Below are 23,990 nucleotides of genomic sequence, written 5' to 3' on the forward strand. Positions count from 1 at the left end.
GGGGGAAATGCTGGATTGGAATTTGAATAAATTCATTAAAATCATTGAAAATATTTTGATGAATTTAAAATCACCCGGAGAATGTGTTGGCCGACGCACTTTCCAAGGTGGCAGTGTCATTAAATCCGGATCATGATGAATTGTGGGAAGATTTTTGTAATCTTTAGTTTGAAGGGATCTGGGAGGTTCGGTGGGAACCGTAGAATGATTTAAATGCGGAGGTTCGTTTCATTTTCACCTGCACAGACATCATAAACGGGAAGTTGCTGAGCGAATGCTGGCAGTGCGAGGGTTTTCTAGGTGACACAGGGTGAAGGATGGAGGCGGGGTTTACACTATTAACCCATAAGAAACATTTGTCTCAGAAAAGAGGTTGAAAAGTGTGTTTAAAATTGAAGAATCTGCGTTTTTACAGATCATTTATCTTCTGTTGGGTGAAGAATTTATGCGGATGAAGTATCGATATCGTTTCAACATCTACATTGTGTCATTGTTCCTTGCTTAGGGATTGGAATTGGGCAGTAAGGAGGAGGTGGAATGGGTGATGCATGAGTGTGTGCACAAGATTGGACCCATGGTATGAAATCTCTCATAAAAATTCAAAATAAGATTTCATACCATGCGGCATTTCATTTAAAATGAGGGATTTCATATTGTGGAGCGCCTCAAGCGACAGAGAGGAGAGCACAAAATGGATGCACAAATGGGTTGGGAGGCCTTCAAAGAGTTTCTCGGTAAACGGGAGAAGCTGTGGAGGGCGGCAGTGTTGGCAAAGATGAATAATAGTGGAAAGGGACTGCATTGCGACCGAGAAGATTACTGGCACAATGGCCCTCTCAAGTCTGCAAAGGAGGAGCCCAAGTAATTGGTGACGTTGGTGTCTATGTGAGTTTTTTGTGCTAATTCTTGAAATTTTTGTATAATTTCCTTTCTCTATGGTTGTTCTTGGTTGTTTGGTGGTTTAGGTTGTTCAGGTAGATAATGTTGTCAATGAAAAATAAATTGAATGAATAATTCAATAATCGGATGATTACATTAAATGATATACACACACGTATATATAGAGGTTACAAGACAATGTTTTATAATTAAAACATAACGTTAAAGTAAAAGATTAAGGAGCTAAAAACTAAATTAAGCTTAAAAGCTAATTAGCTAAAAAGAAAAGGCTAAACGCTAAATAAAGTTTAAAAGCTAATTAACTAAAAAGTTAAATGACCATTAAACAAGGAACTAAATATAGGTGACTAAAATATAATTAAATATTCTAATACCCTCCCTTAATGGTCATGTTATCTACCACACCAAGCTACCCTCTAAATTTGAGAAACTTTGTCGGGCTCAAGGACTTCGTGAGGATATTTGCAGTCTGATCTTTTGTAGGAATGTACTGCAGTATCATTGATCCATCTTCAACATGCTGGTGGATGAAATGACAATGAAGCTCCACATGCTTTGTCTGCTCATGGAAGATTGGATTTTTGGCTAATTTTAGAACCCCTTGATTATCACAAAACAAGGGAGTAGGTCTTGGTTGAGACATTTGCATGTCTGCGAGCATCCTACGTAGCCAAATTGCCTCACATGTTGCCTTAACAGTTCCCCGATACTTTGCTTCGGTCGAGGAAAGAGCTATTGCCTGTTGCTTCTTGCTGGTCCATGTGATTGCACCTGTACCCAAGCTGAAAAGATACCCAGAAGTTGACTTTCTGTCATCAACACAACCGGCCCAATCTGAGTTTGTAAAACCAACCAGCTTAGGATCTTTGCTTCTGCTGAACAGAATGCCAAAATCAGGAGTGCCCTTCACATATCTAAGCACACGCTTCGCTGCAACCCAATGTTCAACTTTTGGGGCTGACATGAAGCGAGAAATATAGCTCACAGCATAACTGATGTCAGGTCTAGTGGTGGTGAGATAGATGAGGTAGCCCACTAGTTGTTTGAATGAAGACTCATCCACTGCAGGTGAATCTGATTTGACTGATAATTTGAGCCCTATCTTCATAGGTGTAGATGCAAGTTTACAATCTTGCATTCGAAACTTATCTAGTAGGCTCTTGGCATACTTTGACTGAGAAATGAATATGTGGCTATCAGTCTGTCAAACCTCTACACTGAGACAATAATGGAGAAGTCTCAAATCTGTCATATCAAAATGCTGACACACATTCTGTTTGACCTGCATGATCAGATGTGCTGCATTGCCAGTAATGATGAGATCATCAACGTAGACTACTAGAAATATAATATAATCATTAGTATGTTTGACATACAAATTGGGATCTGAAGGACTCCTCTGAAAGCCTTGATCAATCAAGTACTTATCAATTTTGATGTACCATGCACGAGGAGCTTGTTTGAGGCCATAGAGTGCTTTGACTAGTCTACATACCTGGTGTTCCTTACCGGCAACCTTGAAACCTGGAGGCTACGTCATGTAGACTTCTTCTTGCAAATCACCATTGAGAAAGGCACTCTTGACGTCCATTTGATGGACTTTCCATCCAAATTGAGCTGAGAGAGCAAGGACAAGCCTAATGGTACTCATCTTGGCTGTGGGAGCAAATGTATCTTCATAGTCGATGCCCTCCTTCTGTGAAAACCCTTTTGCCACCAACCGAGCCTTGTACTTATCAAGACTTCCATCAGCTTTATACTTGACTTTAAACACCCATTTGCAGCCAATGGGCTTCTTTCCTGGAGGAAGATTAGACAATACCCAAGTGTTGTTTTTCAGAAGACTATGTTGCTCCGCTGCCATAGCCTTTTCCCATTCAGGTACACCTTTAGCCTCTGTATATATTTGAGGCTCATAAATACTGTGAATATTGGTCATAAGAGCAAAATTAACTGTGTGTTGTTGGCTCTTACCTCTAACGGATCTACCCTCAATGAGCTCATCATCATGAAGATCACCAATGGTCTTGGCCCACCACTTAGGCCGGAGAGTAGAAGTACCAACATCTGTTGCAGGATGAAGAGTGCCTGGAATATCTGGAGCAAGCTCCTCTGGATGTGGATCGAGAAGATCTTGAGGAAAGTCAGGGGGTGCAATGTCATGCCTAGGAGACCCCACGACTTCAGAGTCAACTAAATCCCTCCCATCAAGTGGAGCTAAGGGAAGACGAACACCCATACTTACAACCTTTGGAGGGTGATCCTTAGTGCTCAAATCAGGAGAGGAAGGCTGAAAAGGCCCTCTTTCTTCATCAAATACTACATCTCGACTAAATATGAGGTGATTAGTGTCTATATCAACTAGTCGATATGCCTTGTGGTTGTCACTGTAGCTGATGAACATCAATTTTTTACTCTTTGGATCCAGTTTGGTGCACGTGGCATTTGGAATCCAAACATAAACTGTAGAGCCAAAAACTTTCAAATGACTGATTTTGGGCTTCCTGCCAGACCAAGCTTCCTCTGGAGTCATCTTCTTAACGGCCTTTGTGGGAGACCGGTTCAGAAGGTAGACTGCAGTGAAGACCGCTTCCACCCAAAAGTGTTTCGGAACATTTCTATGCTCCAACATAGACCGAGCCATCTCAGTGACTGTACGGTTCCTGTACTCAACAACACCGTTCTGCTGTGGGGTGTAAGGTGTGGTAAGTTGATGCTTAATGCCATGTGATACACAAAAGTTGGTGAACTCTAAAGAACAAAATTCCCCTCCATTGTCGGACCGAAGAGTGACTATCTGATAGCTAGACTCTTTTTCCACTAAGGCCTTAAACGTTTGAAACATGGTGAACACCTCTAATTTATGCTTAAGAAAATAAACCCATATGCGTCTACTGAAATCATCAACAAATAATAGAAAATACCTGCATCCAGTGACTAATGGAGTGTTCATGGGACCACAGATGTCTGCATGAACGAGTTGCAAGACCTTGGATGCTCTCCAAGCATCTCCATCTGAAAACGGAGTCCTATGCTGCTTTCCAGCTTGACACGCTCCGCAAACTCCATGATTCTGAGTTTGAATCTTAGGTAATCCTACGACTAGATCCTCTCAAACCAACTGAGAGAGATAGTGGACATTGAGATGCCCATATCACTGATGTCAAAGAGTGTTGATGGAAGTACTCCTAGCTACCATGGCGAGCTCCTGAGAACCAGTAGAATCAACAAGTCTATAAAGACCATGATCCTCAATACCAACTACAACTGTAGTGCGAGTCTCCCTGTCAACAATGTTGCACTTGTGCAACCCGAAGACGACATCCAGCTGTGTTGAATGCTGCATAATATGACTGACTAACAGTAGATTGAGCTTCATACCAGGTACAAAGTATACATTGAGGAATATTAAATCCCTCCCACTAGATGAAATTTGAACGTTGCCCTTGCCGACAACAGTATACTCTTCACCTCCACCAAAGATCACTGAATCAGTGAAAGGCATTTACTCTGTAAACCAATCTCGACGATGTGTGAAATGTCGAGAGGCTCCAGAGTCAATGTACTAGGTTGATGATTGAACATCATCAGAGGAGGTTTGGGCCATGAATGCATAGAAGGCAGATTCCTTCTGATCAGGATGCGTGGTAGAATTGGCTTTCTACTTGGACCCTCCCTGTTTGGATTGTTGGGATGCTATCAATTTCCGGCAATCTTTCACCAAATGGTCATATATATGACAGTAGGAACACTCTAAGCTCTTCTTTTTGGAAGACTGTTGAGGTTGACCTTGACCTTGTCCTTTCTGCTGGAAGGACGGAGCTTTACCCTTGTACTTATGCGACGTTGAGGCTGTGAAAGCCTGTTCAGTGGATGAACTAGCACTGCTTCCAAACTGTTGCTTCCATCGATCCTATTGGAGCAGCTTGTTGCAAAGATCAAGAAACTTCAAATCAACACTAGTAGAGGAGATATTGAGCGTATCAATGAAATGCTCGTAGGATTTGGGAAGGCTTTTCAGCGTGATCACTACCATATCCTCTTCCACCATGGTTCGGCCTATAGCTTCCAACTGAGCACGGATGTCCTTGATCTTCGTAAGATGTGCTTGGATAGATGACTTCTCATCCATCATGATAGAAAACAACATGTTCTTCAGAAAGAAAGCTCGGCTCTTGTCGGACGTTTCATGAAGATCCTTCAAAAGATCCCAGATCTCTTTTGTTGTTTTACCTGAAGGCACCTGTGGGAGTTGATCATCTGTGACGGAGAGTTTGATAAGCATGACAGCCTCTCGATTCTTCACATCATGTTTGTCTTGATCATCACTTGTTGTTGTAGGACGAGATTCCTTGCCCAAAACAAGCTGATCAAGGCAACGATATTGAAAGATGGTAAGCATACGTTGCTTCCAGGTGTTGTAGTTGTGACCGTTGAACTTCTGACTGTGTTCCAACATGATGTTGGTTAAAAATGTCATCACGAAAATCGAGGTTGATCGAGGTCAACTAAGTGAAAGCAAGAGACAGAAGAATCTGATTTTAAAAAAAACCAAAATAGAAACAACTGTTGAAAAAACTGAAACCCTATAAGAGAATTCTGGCACAAATTCCAAGGCACGAATTTTGAGGTTTGGAAGAAACTCAAAAATTAAAATTTTCTGCACTTAAAACAACATAAATGGTGCCAAAAAAACAGCAAAAATCCCAACGTCCACAGAAATAGCAGAAATTGTGAACTGTTTTTAAATTCCAAGGCAAATTTGCTAACACAAAATTGAGGCACGGAAAACGAGGCACCTAAAAAAATCTGAGACCAACCCAAAAAAGATCTTGAAAAACCCACCAAAAATCTAAAAACAGAATACAAATTTGCTGACACAAAAATCAAGGCACGATAAAATGATGCACCCATAAGAATTTGACGACGACCCAGTTGAGTTCTCGAAAAACCCATCATGAATCTACAACCAAAATAAAATTCTGACTTGAACAGAAGGGTCAAAACCCTAGTCGAAAATTGCAGAAATCTTAAGAAAATTTTCAACTTGCAAAAAAAAACTACCCAAGAAGAGAAAAAAATCTGCTTTTAAAAAAAAAACAGTTTTAAAAAAAATCTCTTTAATAAAAACTCCGAAATTTTTTAATAACAAAAATTTTCAACATTTTTAATTTTCATGATCTAATACCATGAAAAATAAATTGAATGAATGATTCAATAATCAGATGATTACATTGAACGATATACACACGTATATATAGAGGTTACAAGACTATGTTCTATAATTAGAACATAATATTAAAGTAAAAGATTAAAGAGCTAAAAGCTAAATTAAGCTTAAAAGCTAATTAACTAAAAAGAAAAAGCTAAATGCTAAATAAAGCTTAAAAGTTAATTAATTAAAAAGCTAAATGACCATTAAACAAGGAACTAAATATAGGTGACTAAAATATAATTAAATATTCTAATAGTCAAAACATATGACAATTTTGTAATATGATTATTTGGGGTCCCCTATGATCTCATGGCTGGTAGTTGGGATTATATGTACTTTTATATTATTAATAAAAAAAATTAATAAATTTTTAACTAGAATAATGAACAAATATGATATCTTTGAACATACTTAACCTATGTTCTTCTAAAAATAAATATACTAGTTTTATTTTAGATTTCAATATATTGCATTAATACATTAATCCAATTAATTCAATCAAACTTTAATGCTCACTATTGTATAATTAACATTGCAAATGTTACTTTACAATGCACAATAATTATGTACTTATCCATAGCAACTTACTTCAATAATACACTATACTACAATAATTGACATGCATAGTCACAAATAATCAATGTTAATAGAGTAGTTTTTGGAAAGCACAAAGTGACAAAAAACAATAAGCTTATGGAAAAGGGAACATTTGTAAGGTCGTCTTAAAGAATGATTACTAACAAGTAATATTCTCCGTGAGGACTTACTATATTAAAATAATTTGTGATGTCTATAGTTGTATTTATTTATTTGGGAGCTTTGATTGGAAGATGAAAAAAAGCCAGGTCCAAAAATGTTAATTATCAAGGAACAATCAGTAATGATTTATTTAGTAGCATGGATTAGAAGATGAAAAAGTGTATATAAATCAAAGAAAATTGAAATGAAAATTATCCAAATAAACATGATAACTACAAGTTTCGACTTCAAATTTTCAGCACTTGGAGTTGTATATATATATATATTATAAACATGCAGTAAATTTCTATTAAAAATCTCAGGAATATGGAACTTTTTTTCCTTCCTTGCAGTTTTAAACATACCCACTGGACATGAAATAGTATATTAGGAAAATTCTTCTGGTGTGGTTGCCAAATGTTAATGACATACTAACTTCTGGATTCTAAATTTTGAACATGTTTCACTATGGCTCATGAATTGAAAATCTTTCCCCAAGAAATGTGTTCCTTTATTGCTTCCGTGGAGAACAACTCCATGGCCTTAAAACCAGAAATCTTGTATATTAAGCCCGATGGGCTTTGCCACTAGACCAACCTCTTCAGGGCTGTAGTATAATGTAAGCATAGTTTAAATATCATCTTTCCTGTGCTGGCAAATATTATCTACATAAACAACATCCCCCCAGACCTCCTGCTGTTATTTCTTCACATCTCGCTGTCTAAGGAAAAATAGAATTGAAAGTCCTTATCAAATATAAGGGCACCAAAAAGTGGTTCATGGGCTCAATGATAAGCATGCAATTTTCTTAACCTTGAATTGTTGAGCCTTTTTTGCATCCATCGGTTGAAAGACCACTTCTGTACCTGCTCTTACACTTACCTCTGTTCTTTCTACTTCAGAAGTACCTTCATTCCGGTAATCACGAGGTATACAAAAAAGGTGAACAGTTGAACCCCCGCCTGCAAAGTAAAATACCACTTAAACTGAGCAACCTATTAGTATTACAAATTGAATTAGAAATAGATAACTGGAATTATTATCATAGTCAAACATGATGGCAAATGCAAACCAAGTTTGCTTTAAAAACAGGCACAGATTTACATGGTGGTGTCTATGCAGCCAACAAATTGGCTGTTTTATTCATTGCCAAAACACTTTTTACTCTTTGCAAAGAGTAATTCTGTCGACTAGTTATCCACCAGCGATTTACATTAGCTAATTCAAATGATTGATCTATGTTCTATCCACATTATGCAATCTTGTATTGCTATAGGCATTCAATTATGTTCATAAACATGTGGACATCACATATCATTTCATGATTTCAATGGATTTTTTAACCTTCATTACAACCTGGACAGCCAAAAATGCTAATACTCTGCTATTTACTATACTCTGCTATTTGCTATTTAGTAATTTACTATACTCAATTTTGGCTATTTAGTAATTTACTATTCTCAATAGTTTCCTACTCATAAAAGAATAATAAGTTTCACCATCAATGTTCTCTATATAAAGGTGCTAGGAAAATGTTATCACAATGTAAAATTGACATGTGGACCAACCTTTCCAGTTAACAACTTTTGTATGACAACAATGAGGAACCAGAACCAATATTTTCGTATGTAAATTCTCACAAATGACTATCCCTTGGGTGGATAATAAAAAGTAATTCCATGTTAAAACAAATAGGCAAGGTATGTTCCATTGTCATGCCGAGTGACCAAACACAGGAGTGTGGAATACTCTAAATTGAATAGAACTACACATTTAACTTGTTTCCATATGTAAGTTAAACTTAGACAAGTTTAAGTGGTAAAGCTCTGATGTTTGTATCCATAAACTTATGCGCAACATCCCATTTCAACATAGCTAGTGACCAAGTTGTGAAGAATGTCAGGAGGGATAACACAACTAGAAAAGTAAACTAAAAGCACATATTAGTTTCAAATCCCCAAACTTACATTAATTTTAGTTAGCCATTTACTATATTCTTTTAACGCAAGTTCCATGTTTCCTCAAGTCAACCAAGGAATAGGACATTCCTAAGTGATATTGTAACTTATATACCATGCTACTATATGCTTAATTGATAGAAAACGAGGACACTCAAATTATCACTTATTTAAAATATCAATATACCCCCATCGACCATTATAATAGTTGCAGTAATAGAACTTCAAATAATATTTGTAGTATAAACATTAAACAGTTCATTTTTAGCATTTACATTTCAGAAAAGGAAAATAGAGAAAGAATAACATAACCGTTACTCACTCAAAAGATCAAACATAATTGGCTTATATTTGACTATCTTGGCCACCTTTGACCTCTTTACAACTTTGAGGGCATCCACATCCTCCTTCTTCCCTTTGAACCCCAGAAATTCTCCATAAATTTGTTGACTACCTTTAAGCTCCAATCTGATAGACAAAGTGAATTTCAATTAACCATATAAAACTTTTAATTTCTACAATCCAAAAATACTATTATATAGAGTTAGACTAGTCAAAACAAATTATCATTTTATTGACCAATCAAAGAGATGGTTTATAGCACCAGAAAAATCAGTAACATGGACAGCGGTTGGGTTTTTTGTTTTGTTTTTTCAGTATTGTAAACGTGCATATTTTTTCATGGCAATATTGTCATTATAACATGTAACTTGTTCTTGTTGTATGGTATAACAAGGAAGGGAAACTAGCACCACTTCCTGTGTGTAGAAAGTAAGAGTCAAAGAAATAGAGCACTCCAAGAGAGGAAGCTTGAGATAGGATGAGGTTGGGAATACACTTCTAGCAAAGAAAAAATGCATTATGGTGATAAGTCACCTAGCCACCAGTTTTGTGTTTAGCAAAAAAATCCAATCTAGCATGTGCATAGTTGTAGTATGAAGATTCATATAGTTTTAGTAGTTGTAACATGCATAGTATCATTTCAATTAGACTGTAAATATTATCCTCGTGTAGGACCTTCACTTTAACATATGTTACACTAGAAAGGAAAATCATTCATTAATCAAAAAGTTGTAAGGAAGCCAGCATAACAATTGTTGTGATATGGGTTCCAACTCATTGCAACCAACGGAGTATCTGATGTATTGTAGAGGTTGTAGCATGGAGAGTTTCAGTTGACAGCATAGAGTTCTAGAAGCAGTGACCATAAATGAGATGATTAGGGAAAGGACACCAAGAAAAATTCAATTGTTTTTACAGTTACAGGTTTCAAAGCATATGATAGAGCACCACTACCTTCTATCTCGAACCACTTTAGTGTTGAGTATCACCTTGGAGAATGAATAGGGAGATGTGAGGGAGTTTTGTTCCAGACAGATGGACACAAAAGTTTCAGATATGGAGAAAGAAATTCTTCTATATTTCAAGAGTGTGATCCATAAGGATCCACAAGGGTGTGATCCATAATGATCCAAGAAGAGATGTAACACCCCAATTACATTTCCAATCCCCAAGATGGGATGGAACACCTCACTTTGTCTCTTTCACCCAAAGAAGACAAAATACTCTACACACGACTCTTTAAATTCCACACCTAAAACTTCATGATTTTATGGCTCTTGAAGCCCCACATATGACCTTTCATGTCGCTGATCCCTCTCCCCATCCCAACCATAGCATGAATTCATGAGTCCTCACACCCCACACAAGTCCCTTCATACTATTCTTCTAGGAAAATGTACGAAAGTTTTCTATTTGGTCAAAGATTCTTTTTCATTTTCTTTGACCTACTCTACCTAGAATTTGTAATATGTTATTTAAATACTCAAATTGGCACCATATTTATTTCATTCTTACGGGATAGTGCATCTACTTCAACATTTTCCATTTATACTACAAAATTTGAAAGTAAAAATTTTAGAAATTCTTTATCCACTTTCGTTGTTCTCTCAATAAGATCTTTTGTTGGACTAGATATTTCTGACTACTATGATGTCTTGACAAGAAATATTATTAACCAATAAATACCACCTCTATTTAAGCAAAACACACGTGATGATTTTGTATCATGTGTGCACCCTGATTTCTCTTTCAACTTAAGCCTATGACTTCCAAGATATATTGGGTGAACAACCAACTTAAATTAAAACTCTAATTTATAAGACTGGAGCATTGCATTTGATGAGAAATGATTTTGCAAAAGCAAGTGTGATTAGCATTGGAGTCAACATCATTGGTTCCTTGATTGTTTCAATCATTTGCTTTACTTCTTTAATCACAAATCTTATCAAAAGCACGCGTATGCAAAGCATTTCCTTATCATACATGGACTTCAATTTCTTTGTCAACAAATTTTGACAAGTTTGAAAAGCTTATACTTATAGAGAGAATCCTGCAAAATTAGAGTGCTAATCCCTGACCTGAAGCAACATATTTAATGCTGAAAAGTTCTGAAAACTCAGGTGTACATCGCACAGCAAACCAACAAAAATAGTTCCATTTTTTGTTTTCTATTTTCAAGTTATACTTTCAATTATTGTCCAATGTTTCTGAAGTTAACTTCGTTTGTAAATTTTTGTCCAGTATTTTGGATCCTTCTCCTAACTCCATATTTAGGGAACATACAAAAGAAGCCAATGCTTGATATTATTAAATCTACTAGTTTTGTAAATAGATTCTTCGCAACACTAGAAAAGGGGAAATACAGGGCAAGGGATAAGATGAATTGGGTTTCTGGCAAATAAAGAAAATCTAGAAGAGTGAGGAAAGAGATTAAATAGTTATTACTTATTTCCACTAAAAATTAATTAATTACTTGATTGACTAGTTAATTAATTAATTAATTTAATTCTATAAATTAATTAGCAGGCTGAGAAAAATAAGATGGGGAAGCTCTTTCTTACTAGAAACAACAAACAAATTTCTCGAACAAGAACATAGGTCACCAGAACATATTAGTTTATAAATTAATAATGCACATAATTAAATGCATAATCTGGCACAATTCCATGCCAATAGCTAGCAATTTCCATAGTGCTGATGAGGAAGAAGCAAATGCTTCTTCCTATTTTCGCTTTGTCTCCTGAAGAAAAGGGTAAGCTTTCTGATATTCCAAAAGAGCCCTGATGGGGTGCCTGGATGAAAACTAGGCCAGAGAATAGGAGTAGCTTAGAGCAAAGTAAATGAAGTTTGTGAGAGAAGAAAGTTGCTGAGCCTGGTCTACCATAAGTCTTAAACAGAAGCTCTCAATTTGGGCAATTCCATGTATACAAATGTTGTTCTGTGTCCTCCACAGTAAACTACTATTCAGCTAAAGCCTGGGCCTTTGAGACTTTTATGTGCCTACTTTATCTCACCTATTGATATTCACTCTACTTGTTTGAAAAAGGGGAAATGCTTTTAACTTTTAGATACTTTTGTGATCCCAGTTCTTTTGTTTTTCAACTTCATCTTATTGCGAATGTAAATATGGCCATAATTTTTGCATATACTATGATAGATGCATTGCTCTTGGGGCAAATCCTCGTCACATTCTGAATGCTTAAAAGTTGGGGTTTTAGTTAACTTTACAATAGCTATGATACTTTTTTATTGTTTTGTCATACCAAGTTAGCACTAGGTTTAATGGGCTTTTCCCTACATTATTAGGTTTATATAAAAGATGTCTGATAAAAAATAATTTGATTTTGATAACAATTACTTTCTTAAACTTGTTTATGATGATTCAAAAACATGGATATAATAGCAAATTTGAACTACTAAAAATTTTTATAAACAGTTGACAGTTAATTGGGAATTTCCTTTGGTCTAGGTGGGAAAATTAAAAAGGTTTGTCAACTACTAAGTGGCCTCATTGCATTCAATCAAGAGGTAGAGAAGGATTGGAAATTATAAACCCTTACACTTAAGGCACTTGCCTTACAACTAAATGGATTGTGAGAGCCCTAGATGGGGATGCTCCTTGGAAACATCTTATGCCTTCATATTTAAATGGATATTGCTAGCCACTCCTGGGACTTGGTTAGCTGGAAGAATAAACTGCTTCTTGCCCCTTAATTTAAGACTCGTGGTTATGCCTTGTGCGCCCTTCAATTTTTTCAAGACTTGTGGGACTACTTTTCTTTTGATTGGAAAACATGACAACAACTTAAGTCTCAATTTAGTCTTCCCCTGCATATAGGATCCCAATCCTAAAAATCCAGCATTCAGTCACTCCTGATCAATCATGTTTGTTGTCCAACCCTTGTCATTATAACTTCCTTAAATATTGGAAATGGCCCAACAACTGAAGCTTCTATTTTTTCTCTCTCAAAATTGTGTACAGACAACCCCTCCTGTCAATATCTCACCCTCTTATCTCAAATGGTATTGCAAGTTTAATAAATCAAGATAGAACAAGTTAAGCTATTTAATTTTGAAGGCCAAAGCCAATGTTCAAGCTCAATTGATAGCTTGGAACGTTCTTCATGTTAAAGTTCCTACTGGTGATCAACTTCCCTTCATTTCTTCCTCTCCATCCTAGCCTTTCTGTGCTAAAAAAGAGATTATTAAGCATGCATTTTGGCTATCCCCCTATGCCTTATGAGCTTTCTCTTCTCCACTCTCCCTATGCTCCTTCCTCAGGCTTAGTTTGGGAGAGCAACTCTTCTTGGTCTCTCCCCATACCACAATGTTATTACTTAGACCTTCAGATGCATCATCCTTAAGCGCATATGGAGATTCTGATGCATGGCTGCCTTCTCACACACTTTCTACTCTCTACATCTTTATGCGAAGTTCTCACCCCATATTCTTCTTTTATAGAGTCTTTTCGCCAAGCTATCTTGAGCTCAAAAAGACCTTAGGTGATCTATAGGTTCAATTCAGTTCATTTGAGGAAAAGCCTAAAGTTCATAACGATCTGATTGACACCAAGTCTGATCAGTCAAGACACCACTGTAGTGTTTTTTGATTGGTTCGCTATGGAAGGCTTTTGACATGGCTTGGAGTTTCAGCTGTTGCAACCTCCAATTCGGATGTTTTTTTGGCTTGGATATTTTGTTGACTTTCTTGTATTGGTGAAGAGAGGCTAATAATCAGTTTGATAGTTTTCATTGGAGAGGTTTTTGGCTTTATGAGGGGAAATATCTTTGCCTATCATTTTGAGGAAATGAACAACTGATGCATTTGGTGTTTTGCCCTTCCTTCTGCAAGGTTATTTTTTGTAATGTCACTTCTGCAAGGGTTTTTTTGGCTTGGATATTTTGTTGACTTTCTTGTATTGGTGAAGGGAGGCTAATAATCAGTTTGATAGTTTTCATTGGAGAGGTTTTTGGCTTTATGAAGGTAAATATGTTTGCCTATCTTTTGAGGAAATGGACAACTGATGTATTTGGTGTTTTGCCCTTCCTTCTGCAAGGTTATTTTTTGTAATGTCACTTTGTTCTACTGGCCCCAGGTTATTTCTTTGGGCAATTATTTGGGCTGCTCTTCTTGCAAGATCAGCTCCTGCCTCTTCTTCATCCAACACAGTAACACTCCCGTGGAATCAGTGGTGCTTGGGTGGTTACCCCATGCAAGATTCCACAAATTTTAAGTTAATATCTTTTTGAGCAGCCTGTAACCAATCATGAATCAGTCAAGCACTTTAAAAAGAGCACTTATTTTTGGAGGCAGCACAATATTGAAAAATTGTGCCCCACAGTGGATGTTAAAAACCTGTTGTAAATTCCAAAATTTGCCCTTACCCCAAATTTTCAACCAACAGCTATCAAGCAAAAAATAGAGTTGCGAAGTGTTAAATAATGCAAAATTGGTTATAACTTATAGCCAATCTATAGTGTTGCAATTCCTCCATAACAAGTTTGCAACAAATTTCTAAATTTGCAAGATAGCATTCCTCATCGAGAGCTTTCCCAGGGTAAATAGCACTTAGATTGTGAAAACTTGGGGGTATAAAGTGGAATTAGAAGGTGTTGCATGTATAGCTACTTTGCTTGGTCACAGGCTCACAGCCAACTTCTAGGCAATTTGTCAACCCTTATATATATATTTTCTAAATTTGCAGATAATGTTGAAAGGGTCTCATCTAGAGCTTTCCAACATTGTATATCACTTGAGAGTTTTCTGCACATTTAGAGCTGCAAATAGGGATCTGAAGAGCCATTAGTTATAACTTATTGCCAATCTATAGTGTTGCAATTCCTCCATAACAAGTTTGCAACTATTAGCTAAGTTACCAGGTTCGCCTGCCTAGAGCCCCTAACACGGACCGGGTTCGCGTGGGTCCTGGTTTGCATTGGGTTTGTGACTAGTTTGGACAGGGTTCACCCTAGGGGCCTGTTGACGTGTATTTTGTACACAATCATACACAGAATAAAATACCGACAGGCATCTTATCCTCTCTTGAGAAAATAGTCTCTAACTGCTGAAGATCTGCAAAAAGGATCAGTTAGATGGACTCCAAGGTTCTTTTAGTGGGGTCTCCACGTGTGGACAAGCTTTTTAGTGGTATGATGTGATTTGCTGTTTCCTCCAAGGCGTCTTACGGATTCCAAAAGCTCGAAGATTTTACTAAACTAAAAGGAACTTTCAAAAAAAAAAATGGAAAAAGGACAGGGTTTAAGGAAGTCTAATCTAGCCTAACCCTATGAACGACTTAGCATGAATGAGATTTGGCAAGACTCAACCAACTTCAATTTTGCCATAAGATAACAACTCAATTGAAATTAGTGCGATCTTCTAAGGTAATAATGGTATTCAATGCATCAAAGACCAAGGACACTACTACGAAGGTACATATCCTAGATGCGAAAATGCTTGAAGGTTAAGGACTCAAAATGTTTTCCAGTCGACCACGCAAGGCGTTCCTACAATCAGCAAGAAGCTAGTGGTTTGGATAGCGAATCCTACCAAATATCAAATCTCACACTTAGCCTTTCAAACTAACAAACTACTTTGATTGAGCGTGATTCAAGTACATCCAACAACCATGAAGATAACTCAAGAAATTTGCAACAAAACACCATAACTTCAATATTTTATTGATTTCCAAGTCATCATATACAACAATTGCTTGAATTTCTCTCTTCAAGACTCAATCTTGCTACAAAATAAAATTTGCTTCTAACTCTAACTATTATCTCTCACACTTCTTCACTATTAACTATTATCATACTATTACCAAATGAAATGAAAAATGGGGGTATAAATAGCATCCCCAGTTACAATGAAAGGTCCAGATTGAAAGTAAATCAATGGACAAGATCATGACACCTAAACCCTAATTAGGGTTTATTACAAATGACCTCCTTTTTACTGAACAATATTAAATACATAGCCAAATATTAAATTTGGCACAAAAATCTAGGAGGTATCAACCAATGAGAAATAAGATATCATGTCATCTGTAACAACCTTTCATCTAGAATCTTATTCCCTTTCCAATTCTCTTTCTTAGCATATGCAATGAATTTTGTCACGATTCCTTCGATTTCTGTGCTTGGAATCTCGGGAAGATTCTTGATACTCTCTTCTAAGTGGATAACCTTATCAAATGCATCTAGAAGAGCTGTGTCCCAAGTAGGTTCAAGTTCCTTTGTTCTATCAATCAGGAGCATGGTGGCATACATCTGATCATATTGCTCATCTGTAACATCTGCGTCCTTGCGAAAGATGATCTTGATCCTATCCTCAAATTCTTGTAAATCCACATCTGTCTCGACCTCGATCCTTCTGCCAAGAATGGTATGAAGTACCTCAAATACTCTGTCCTGGATCGGATTGATCACCTCCTCAACTTGACCACATCTAACACTGATGTCCTCAAAGAGAACACTCTTTATATGGAGTAAGGTTGACCACTGAAACAAACTGTGAGAATCACCTTCTAAGATCCTCTCTTGTGTTAAAATTCTTCTGGATGTATGTCTTATAACTTTCAAGACAGGGATGACAACGTCCTTGGTATGGGCAAATGCAGCTACTGTTGCCATCAATCTGTGGATTATCTCAAGAACTTGGATAGCCTGATGGGTGATCTTCGACATCCTTGTAACAAACTCAATGGCCACCGTGTGAGATCTATCCATCCAACTACATGTACGCTGGACCATATTCCTGAATCTTTCTGCTTCATTGATTGATTGAAGGGGCAATGCCTGCAATGGTGATCTAACTGGATCCTGACATCCCAAAGGTTCATTGATGTGACTGAAATATGTCCTCCATGCACCGACCTCTCTCTCAAGCTTTCTATTCTTTTCCACTTCTTCTCTAAGCTTGTCCTTCAATGCCTCAAATGTGTCGGTGGCATCATCTAAAGTCTGCTCTGCTGTGGAAGGTCCTAACTCAATAGTCTGTATATGATAGTCCTCTGCTAGGATCTCACCCTCATATTTGTCTGCTGCCGGTGTAGCTATCTGCAGTTTTCTAGATCCAGTCTCATCTCGAATCATCTTGGACATCTTTATAGCCTTCTTCTTCTCTGTTGTCATATGTGAACGTCCCACGAGGCTCTCTAAATCAATTGCACTGTCTTCGTCCTCAATTACGATCACCTTAGTCAATCTTTCCTTCAACCAATCTGGGATATTTGATCTTGTCTCTTGAACTTGAATCTCTTTATGTACTATTTCTTCTTGTCTGGGAGGAGATGTTACTTCGTTATCATTATCTAAATCATAGTCTTGGAGAGATCCATCGGATGAAACATGCTGTGCCTGTTCCTCTTCCTGTCTATCATTCTGTACCATCGATTCCATGGACTCTTCCACTCGAACTGTTCTATCCTCTGGCCTGGAAGAAGTACCTGGTGTTTGATCTTTGTTAGCACCTTGCTTTTTCTTGGAAGGCTCTTTCTTTTCTGATCTTTCCTTTCTCTTTGAACCTCTCGAATGGAGATTGCCCTCACTGGCACATCGAAGGTTACCTTCACCTGAATTCCTAGGATTAGGATTGCCTTCACTAACACTGGCTCCACCTTCGGCTGGCTTTTCTTCCAAAGTAAAAGACATGGCTATGCCTTGTTCTCTCAACTTCTGATGTTGAACGTCTACCCATCTGCGAGTACAAGACAAGATTGGTGCCATTAATTCATCTAAATCCACGGCCTCGGGCTCATTCCAATTCAAACTTATTGTTTTGCTTTCTCTATCATATGAAGATTGGATGTGCCTGCCGTTGTCCTGAGCTTGGTCGGCCACTCTGTAAATCTTACATTTCCTGATGAAATCCAAAGGCAATCTAGAATGTATCTTTCGTTTCACTTCGAGATCATCTAGGAGATTCATCATAAAATCTTCAATCTGGTACTCATGTCTAAATCTTCTACCGACCGTCTCCTCTAAATGCCCATGGGGATCAAAACTATTCCTCCAAGCAAAAGATGAAAAAGGATACAAGGCTAACTCCCTCTCTGCGTCATCCATGGCTGAGACATTGGGACATATCTCAACTGAATTACCCAAAATAATAGGTACCTGAACTCCATTTTGATGTCTGTGTCTGAATGCCTTCACATATGCTGCCAACTGCCTTGTTACTTCAAGTAACACAACCCTGTCTGTCGAGTATCTCGGCAACATGTATGGAGGTAAAGGACATCCATACACTCTAATGTAAGTGAACTTGGGAAACTGAATGAACCAAGCTCCGTACCTCTTGATTAACTCCTGGGCATCCTGAGATAATCTGTTGTGAATCCCTCCTTGCAACGTCCTTGTGATGTTCATCGTGAAAGTATCATTGATTAACTTGTAGTTCTTCCCTGGTGGATGATGCAAGTAGGTATAGGATTCACAAACTCTGACCTCGCCGGGTCCTCTTCCAATCACTCCTCTGTGAGGTAGTCCTGCGTACTCAACGCTCCTGATTAAGGCATAGATGACGTATGAACTCATGTGGAAGGACTTAGTAGCCCTGAGTCTTCTCAACTGTACGTCTAAGCAATGGCTAATTATCCTAGCCCAATGTATTGTACCCTTTCCTTGAACAATCACCTGGATGAAGTAAAACATCCATTTCTCAAAATAGAAGGCATGAGGTGCTCCTGTAACTCTGTTGAGCATGGTGATCAAATCTCTGTACTCCTCTTGGAAATCAATCCTGTGTGGTGTGTTCGGTACTTTGCTCAGACGGGGACGACTCTTGAGTAGCCAGTTCTTGTTGATTATGCTTAGGCAAGCATCTGGATCATCATCGTACACTGATCTGGCTCCTTCAATGCTCTTGTATATCATGTCCCTGTGCTCTGGAAGATGGAAGGCTTCACTTATGGCTTCCTCTGAAAGGTACGCCAAAGTGTTTCCTTCGTTGGACACAATTGTCCTGGACTGTGGATTGTAATGACGGGCACACTCGATCATCAACTCGTGGCACTGAATAGCTGGAGGAAAACCGGCCGCCTTAATGATGCCACTCTCTATTATTCTCCGGGCGACAGGTGATGGCTTGCCGATGTAAGGGACCTCTCGGAACTTCTTCGTGCTAAAGTTCCCCAAGTTTGTATCTCCAACGTTGCCCCACTTGGACACGATCTTGGTCTCCACTTCTTCAGTCTTCTGATCTTCTTTCATGAGAGCCGAGCGACTGGTGGATGCTCCCGCCTTTGGGGTCGCCATACCTACACAACATTTCATTATGAGAAATAGATTTTTGCAATAAATAACGTAAATAAGAGAGATAAATTTTAGGAAACCTCATGATAAGTCTCTAGAGTTATCATTTCCTAAAATACAACGATTGAGCTAAGAGAAATTCAACTCAAAATTTCAAAATTTGAAATATGACGATGAATGAATAAAACAATAATAATAAATCGCCATACCTCGATAGAGAGCTAACTCTAGAATGCAAAAACAAAATTTGCCTAGGCAAAATTGAGGTATAAAGTAATCTTCAATATGATCTCCTCAAAATTGACTTCGCCACCTCTGGATAGAATGTGATCTTCACTTATCGCCTTGGACGTGGTCTCAAATGGATCTTCAAGTTCGCACAAATAAATCTCCAAGTCTTTAGCAAATTCGCCTTAGGCGTGGTCTTGGATGGATCTTCAAATTCGCACCACCTTGGGAATGTCTACGCCACCTTTGGTTTGCAATCGCACCGCCTTTGAATGTCTAAGCGCGCCACCCTTGGATGAATGAAACTCGCACCACCCTTGAACACACTTCGCACTATATTCGCCTCCCTTAATTCGCATGTAGAGAAGGTAAAATAATAATGTAGAAATGATAACTTTTACCCCCCTTATATAGCGCTTGCATCCTTTACCCCTTAGGCCGACTTAATAAAAAATAAAACCATTTTTTAAATGATTTGTAATGAAATGACAAGGCCGACCTCCACATATGAGTGCTCAAATCGATTTTTTATTAATTAATTAATTAATTATTTAATGCCTTGCGTTTTTTAATTTGCAAATTTCGATTTTAATAAAGGCAAAATAATTAATAAATGTTTAACGCCATATTAAATGCCAATAAAAAATAAGATTTTCAATTTTTTTAAATCGATTTAGCATTTAATGAAATTCGAATTGTTTAAATTTGGCGCCAAAGATATGAAAATAAAAGGACGTACCTCATCGCTTCTGGTCCCTTGGAGAGGGACAGGAGCGACCCATGATTTTGGTCTAGATTCTTGCGTTTTTAACGTTCAACTCCTTCATTTTCACCTCCCAAATCGATCATCTGGTGGTCCTTCGAATTTGAATGCCTCTCTTGTGCGAGCAAATGTATCTTATGATCATTATCGCCCTGGTCCCTTGGAGAGGGACAGGAGCGATCCTAAGTTTTTTGCTTGATCTTGGCGACTTTTAAACTTCGATCTCCTTTGCAATGTCTCCCCGACGATGTCCTTCGCATTTCCTATCCTCATTTCGCCTTGATCTTTGAAGGAACGTGAGTGTTTTGATAGGATCGCCTTGGTCCTTGTCCAAAGGACAGGAGCGATCTTGATTTTTTTACGTTCAATATGCATTTTTGACCTTCGATCCTTCATTGTGATGTTTTCCAAACGCCGTCCCTTGTCTTGCTTAACCTCGCCTTGGTTCGATTTTGGAGGAATATGAGCGCTTTTGATAGGATCGCCCTGGTCCTTGTCCAAAGGACAGGAGCAATGTGAGGCCTTTACACCATTTGGCGATGTTTGGACGTTCAAAACTCTTGTCTATCACCTTGTTATCATACCATGGACCCTCCAGAACATTGCAATATATTGTCCTTATGTGAATTTTGCATGAAATGATCAATACATCTAATATCGCTCTGGTCCCTTCCTGAAGGACAGGAGCGAAGTTCATTATTATGTGCTTGTTCTTGTTTTTACCAACTTGCAATTATCTTCATTGCGTGGAATGATGTCCTTTCGACCCTCTTGGTAACTCGAAACTTTTTTGTCTTTTGAAATCTACGCCATTATGTAGGTATCGCTCTGGTCCCTTCCTGAAGGACAGGAGCGATCTGGGTTATAGAGTGCAAACCCTTCCATGTGATGACCTTTGCAACGTTGCGGTTGATGGAAATGCCTTGAGATGTCTTCGCCACCCTTCGTCTTGACTTGGATCGGCCTTGAACCTTGGAGGGACGACCTTGAACTTTGGAGGGACGTATCATCACCATTGTATCACCCTGGTCCCTTGGAGAGGGACAGGAGCGATCCTCCCTTTGTGGCCTTCATCTTACTTTGCCAGGTTCCAAGTTTATATTCAACGGAGTCGTCCTTCTTCACTCTATCCGCCCATGCCTTTACATTGTTTGTAACTTTGCAAGAAAAGCAATTATATCAAAAATCGCTCTGGTCCCTTCCTGAGGGACAGGAGCGAACTAGGCATTTAACACTGGTATGGACGTCCCAAAAATCTTCAATTTATATTCAATGCGTTCATCTCATGTTCTCCTTTGTTTTTGAACGTAAACTTGCCTTGACCCTTGTCTGGATTTTGCAAAATGGAGGAAATCGCTCTAGTCCCTGGGAGAGGGACGAGAGCTACAAGGTACCTCGCCCTGGTCCCTTGGAGAGGGACAGGAGCGATTTAGTCAATATAGGTCATTTTCCTTCGTTTTTGCATCTCAAATTATATTCATTTGGCAAAGCATCTTCCTTCGGGCGTCCTCAAATTGTTAAGTTATCAAAATCTTGCAAGGACAAAACGAAATTTAAATCGTAGCTCCAGTCCTTCACTGAGGGACAGGAGCGATTTTCTTCCTGGAGGCCTTTCTGTGCTCATGAAAATCTTCAATTTATATTCAATGGAAAGATCTCGCCGTTCTCCATCACTTCAAACGTAAAATTTGTCTGGACTCTGCAAGGATGATGAGATATTTGAAATTGAGCTCCCGTCCTTCACTGAGGGACAGGAGCGATTTTGCTCCTACAGGCCAAAATAACAAAAATTTTCACATTTTAACACTTCACGAGGCGAAAATAAATCAATTCCAATGCCCAGGATCAAAATTCAAAAAGGTCAAAATTTGGTCAAAATATTCAATCAGACAAAAATTCACATTGACGGTCAACACTTAGACAAGTTTAAGCTCTGCATGAACATTCCAATTGAAAATTAGACCATTTTGGCGAATTCATTGCATTCAAAATTTGCATTCTAGAAAAGAAGCTCAAAAGCTCTCAAAAAATGACTGGATTTTGGCTTGAAAAGGCAAAATTTAAAACCCTAAGGCTTGGCCCTAAATCCAGACAACCAACTAACTAACAAAACCCTAAAAACGCAAGCGAAAACGAGCTAAAAACAAGCAAAAAGAGGGGGTCCCCATTTGCGATGGGGCGATGTGTGAAATGGTCACAACAGGGCCCTGGATTCCCTGGGGTGAACCCTATCCGGACTCAGGCGAACCTAGGCGTGAACTGATCAATGATGAAGTATCATACTATTAAATGTATTTAGATTTGTAATTTGTATATTTATTTATATATATACATATATATATAAAACATGGATGAACCCAACCCACGAACCCAAAAGGCAAAATTTTTTTGCCCGAACCCACGAATCGGGTTCACGTTCTCGAACCCGATCATGAACCCCGAACTGATAACTTAGACAATTAGACTTGAAATTCTAAATTTGCAAGAAAGCATTACTCGTTGAGAGCTTGACGATGATAAATGGCACTTAGGTTGTTGTAAGAACTCAGGGTTATAAAGTGAGATTTGATGAAGGTGTTGCATGTATAGCTATTTTGGTCGGTCACAGCCAATTTCCAGGAAATTTGTCAACACTTAAATATATAATTTCTAAATTTGCAAGATAATGATGAAAGTGTCTCATCAAGAGCTTTCCAACATTGTAAATCAGTTGAGAGTTTTCTGCACATTTAGAACTGTAAATAGGGGACTAAATGTGCAGTCTACCACATCTAGTAATCTAGGTTGTAGTCACCTAACAGCAAATTCGCAAGATACCAACAGATTTGTCTCATTCAGAGATTTCTAATTTTACAGCAATATAGAAAGTATGGGGCATTGTGAGATTTAGAGTTTTCAATAGACTTTTCAGTGCATAGCTTAACTGTAGTGAACTGCAGTATTACCTCACAAGTAATTCACAAGACTGACAAGTTGAAATTTTATCACAAGATACCACTGGAACCATCTTCCTAAGATATTTCCACATTCTAACAATATGTTAGACTTGGTGTGAACATCAGATTTGATGCTCCAATTTACAATTTTGCTAGGAAATAGTTTGCCAATTTCTATTTTCAGTTTTGCCGAAATTTCCCAGAACATAATCATTGCATGCATTGTCCACTTTGGGAAAACGAATAGTTGATTATGGATCTTTCTGATTAATAGTAGGGTTTATGCAAGCCCTAAATAAGCAGAACCATAATTTGGTATTTGTCCCAATATGATTTGTTAGCAAAGCCTCAAAGTTTCCAATATAGGTGTATTCAAATATACTTCTTGAACATTATCAAAGTGTTAATGACATTTACTTGTGACATTTAAGGTAAAAACCAATTTAGGTTTTTTCCTAGTACGATTTAAGTTTGGCTCTAGTTAGTAGCACCACAAGGGTGCTATACCAATCACCACGTTTATCTCTGTTCGCATATATTTTTCATTGTTGAGTTCTCTGACAAAGAAAACTGTTGTTAGAGGTGACCACTCGTTTCGTAAGTATCAGCTCTTTTGTAAATTTCAATTGCACACCTTAACACTACCACTATCTTCAC

General features: G+C 38.0%; 1 protein-coding gene across 1 annotated transcript in view; it reads right to left on the bottom strand.

The window, feature by feature from the left end:
- Positions 1-7,065: 7,065 nt before the first annotated feature.
- Positions 7,066-23,990, bottom strand: part of LOC131033275 (uncharacterized) — a 40,616-nt gene continuing 23,691 nt past the window's right edge. The window contains exons 6-7 of the mRNA XM_057964449.2: positions 9,134-9,279; positions 7,066-7,815 (exon numbers count right to left, since the gene is read on the bottom strand). Coding sequence (XP_057820432.2) covers positions 7,631-7,815; positions 9,134-9,279 — 331 coding nt within the window. The 3' untranslated portion in view covers positions 7,066-7,630. The remainder of the gene's footprint in view (positions 7,816-9,133; positions 9,280-23,990) is intronic.

The sequence above is a fragment of the Cryptomeria japonica genome, chromosome 10, assembly GCF_030272615.1.
Source record: "Cryptomeria japonica chromosome 10, Sugi_1.0, whole genome shotgun sequence".
In the NCBI taxonomy this organism is placed as follows: Eukaryota; Viridiplantae; Streptophyta; class Pinopsida; order Cupressales; family Cupressaceae; genus Cryptomeria; species Cryptomeria japonica.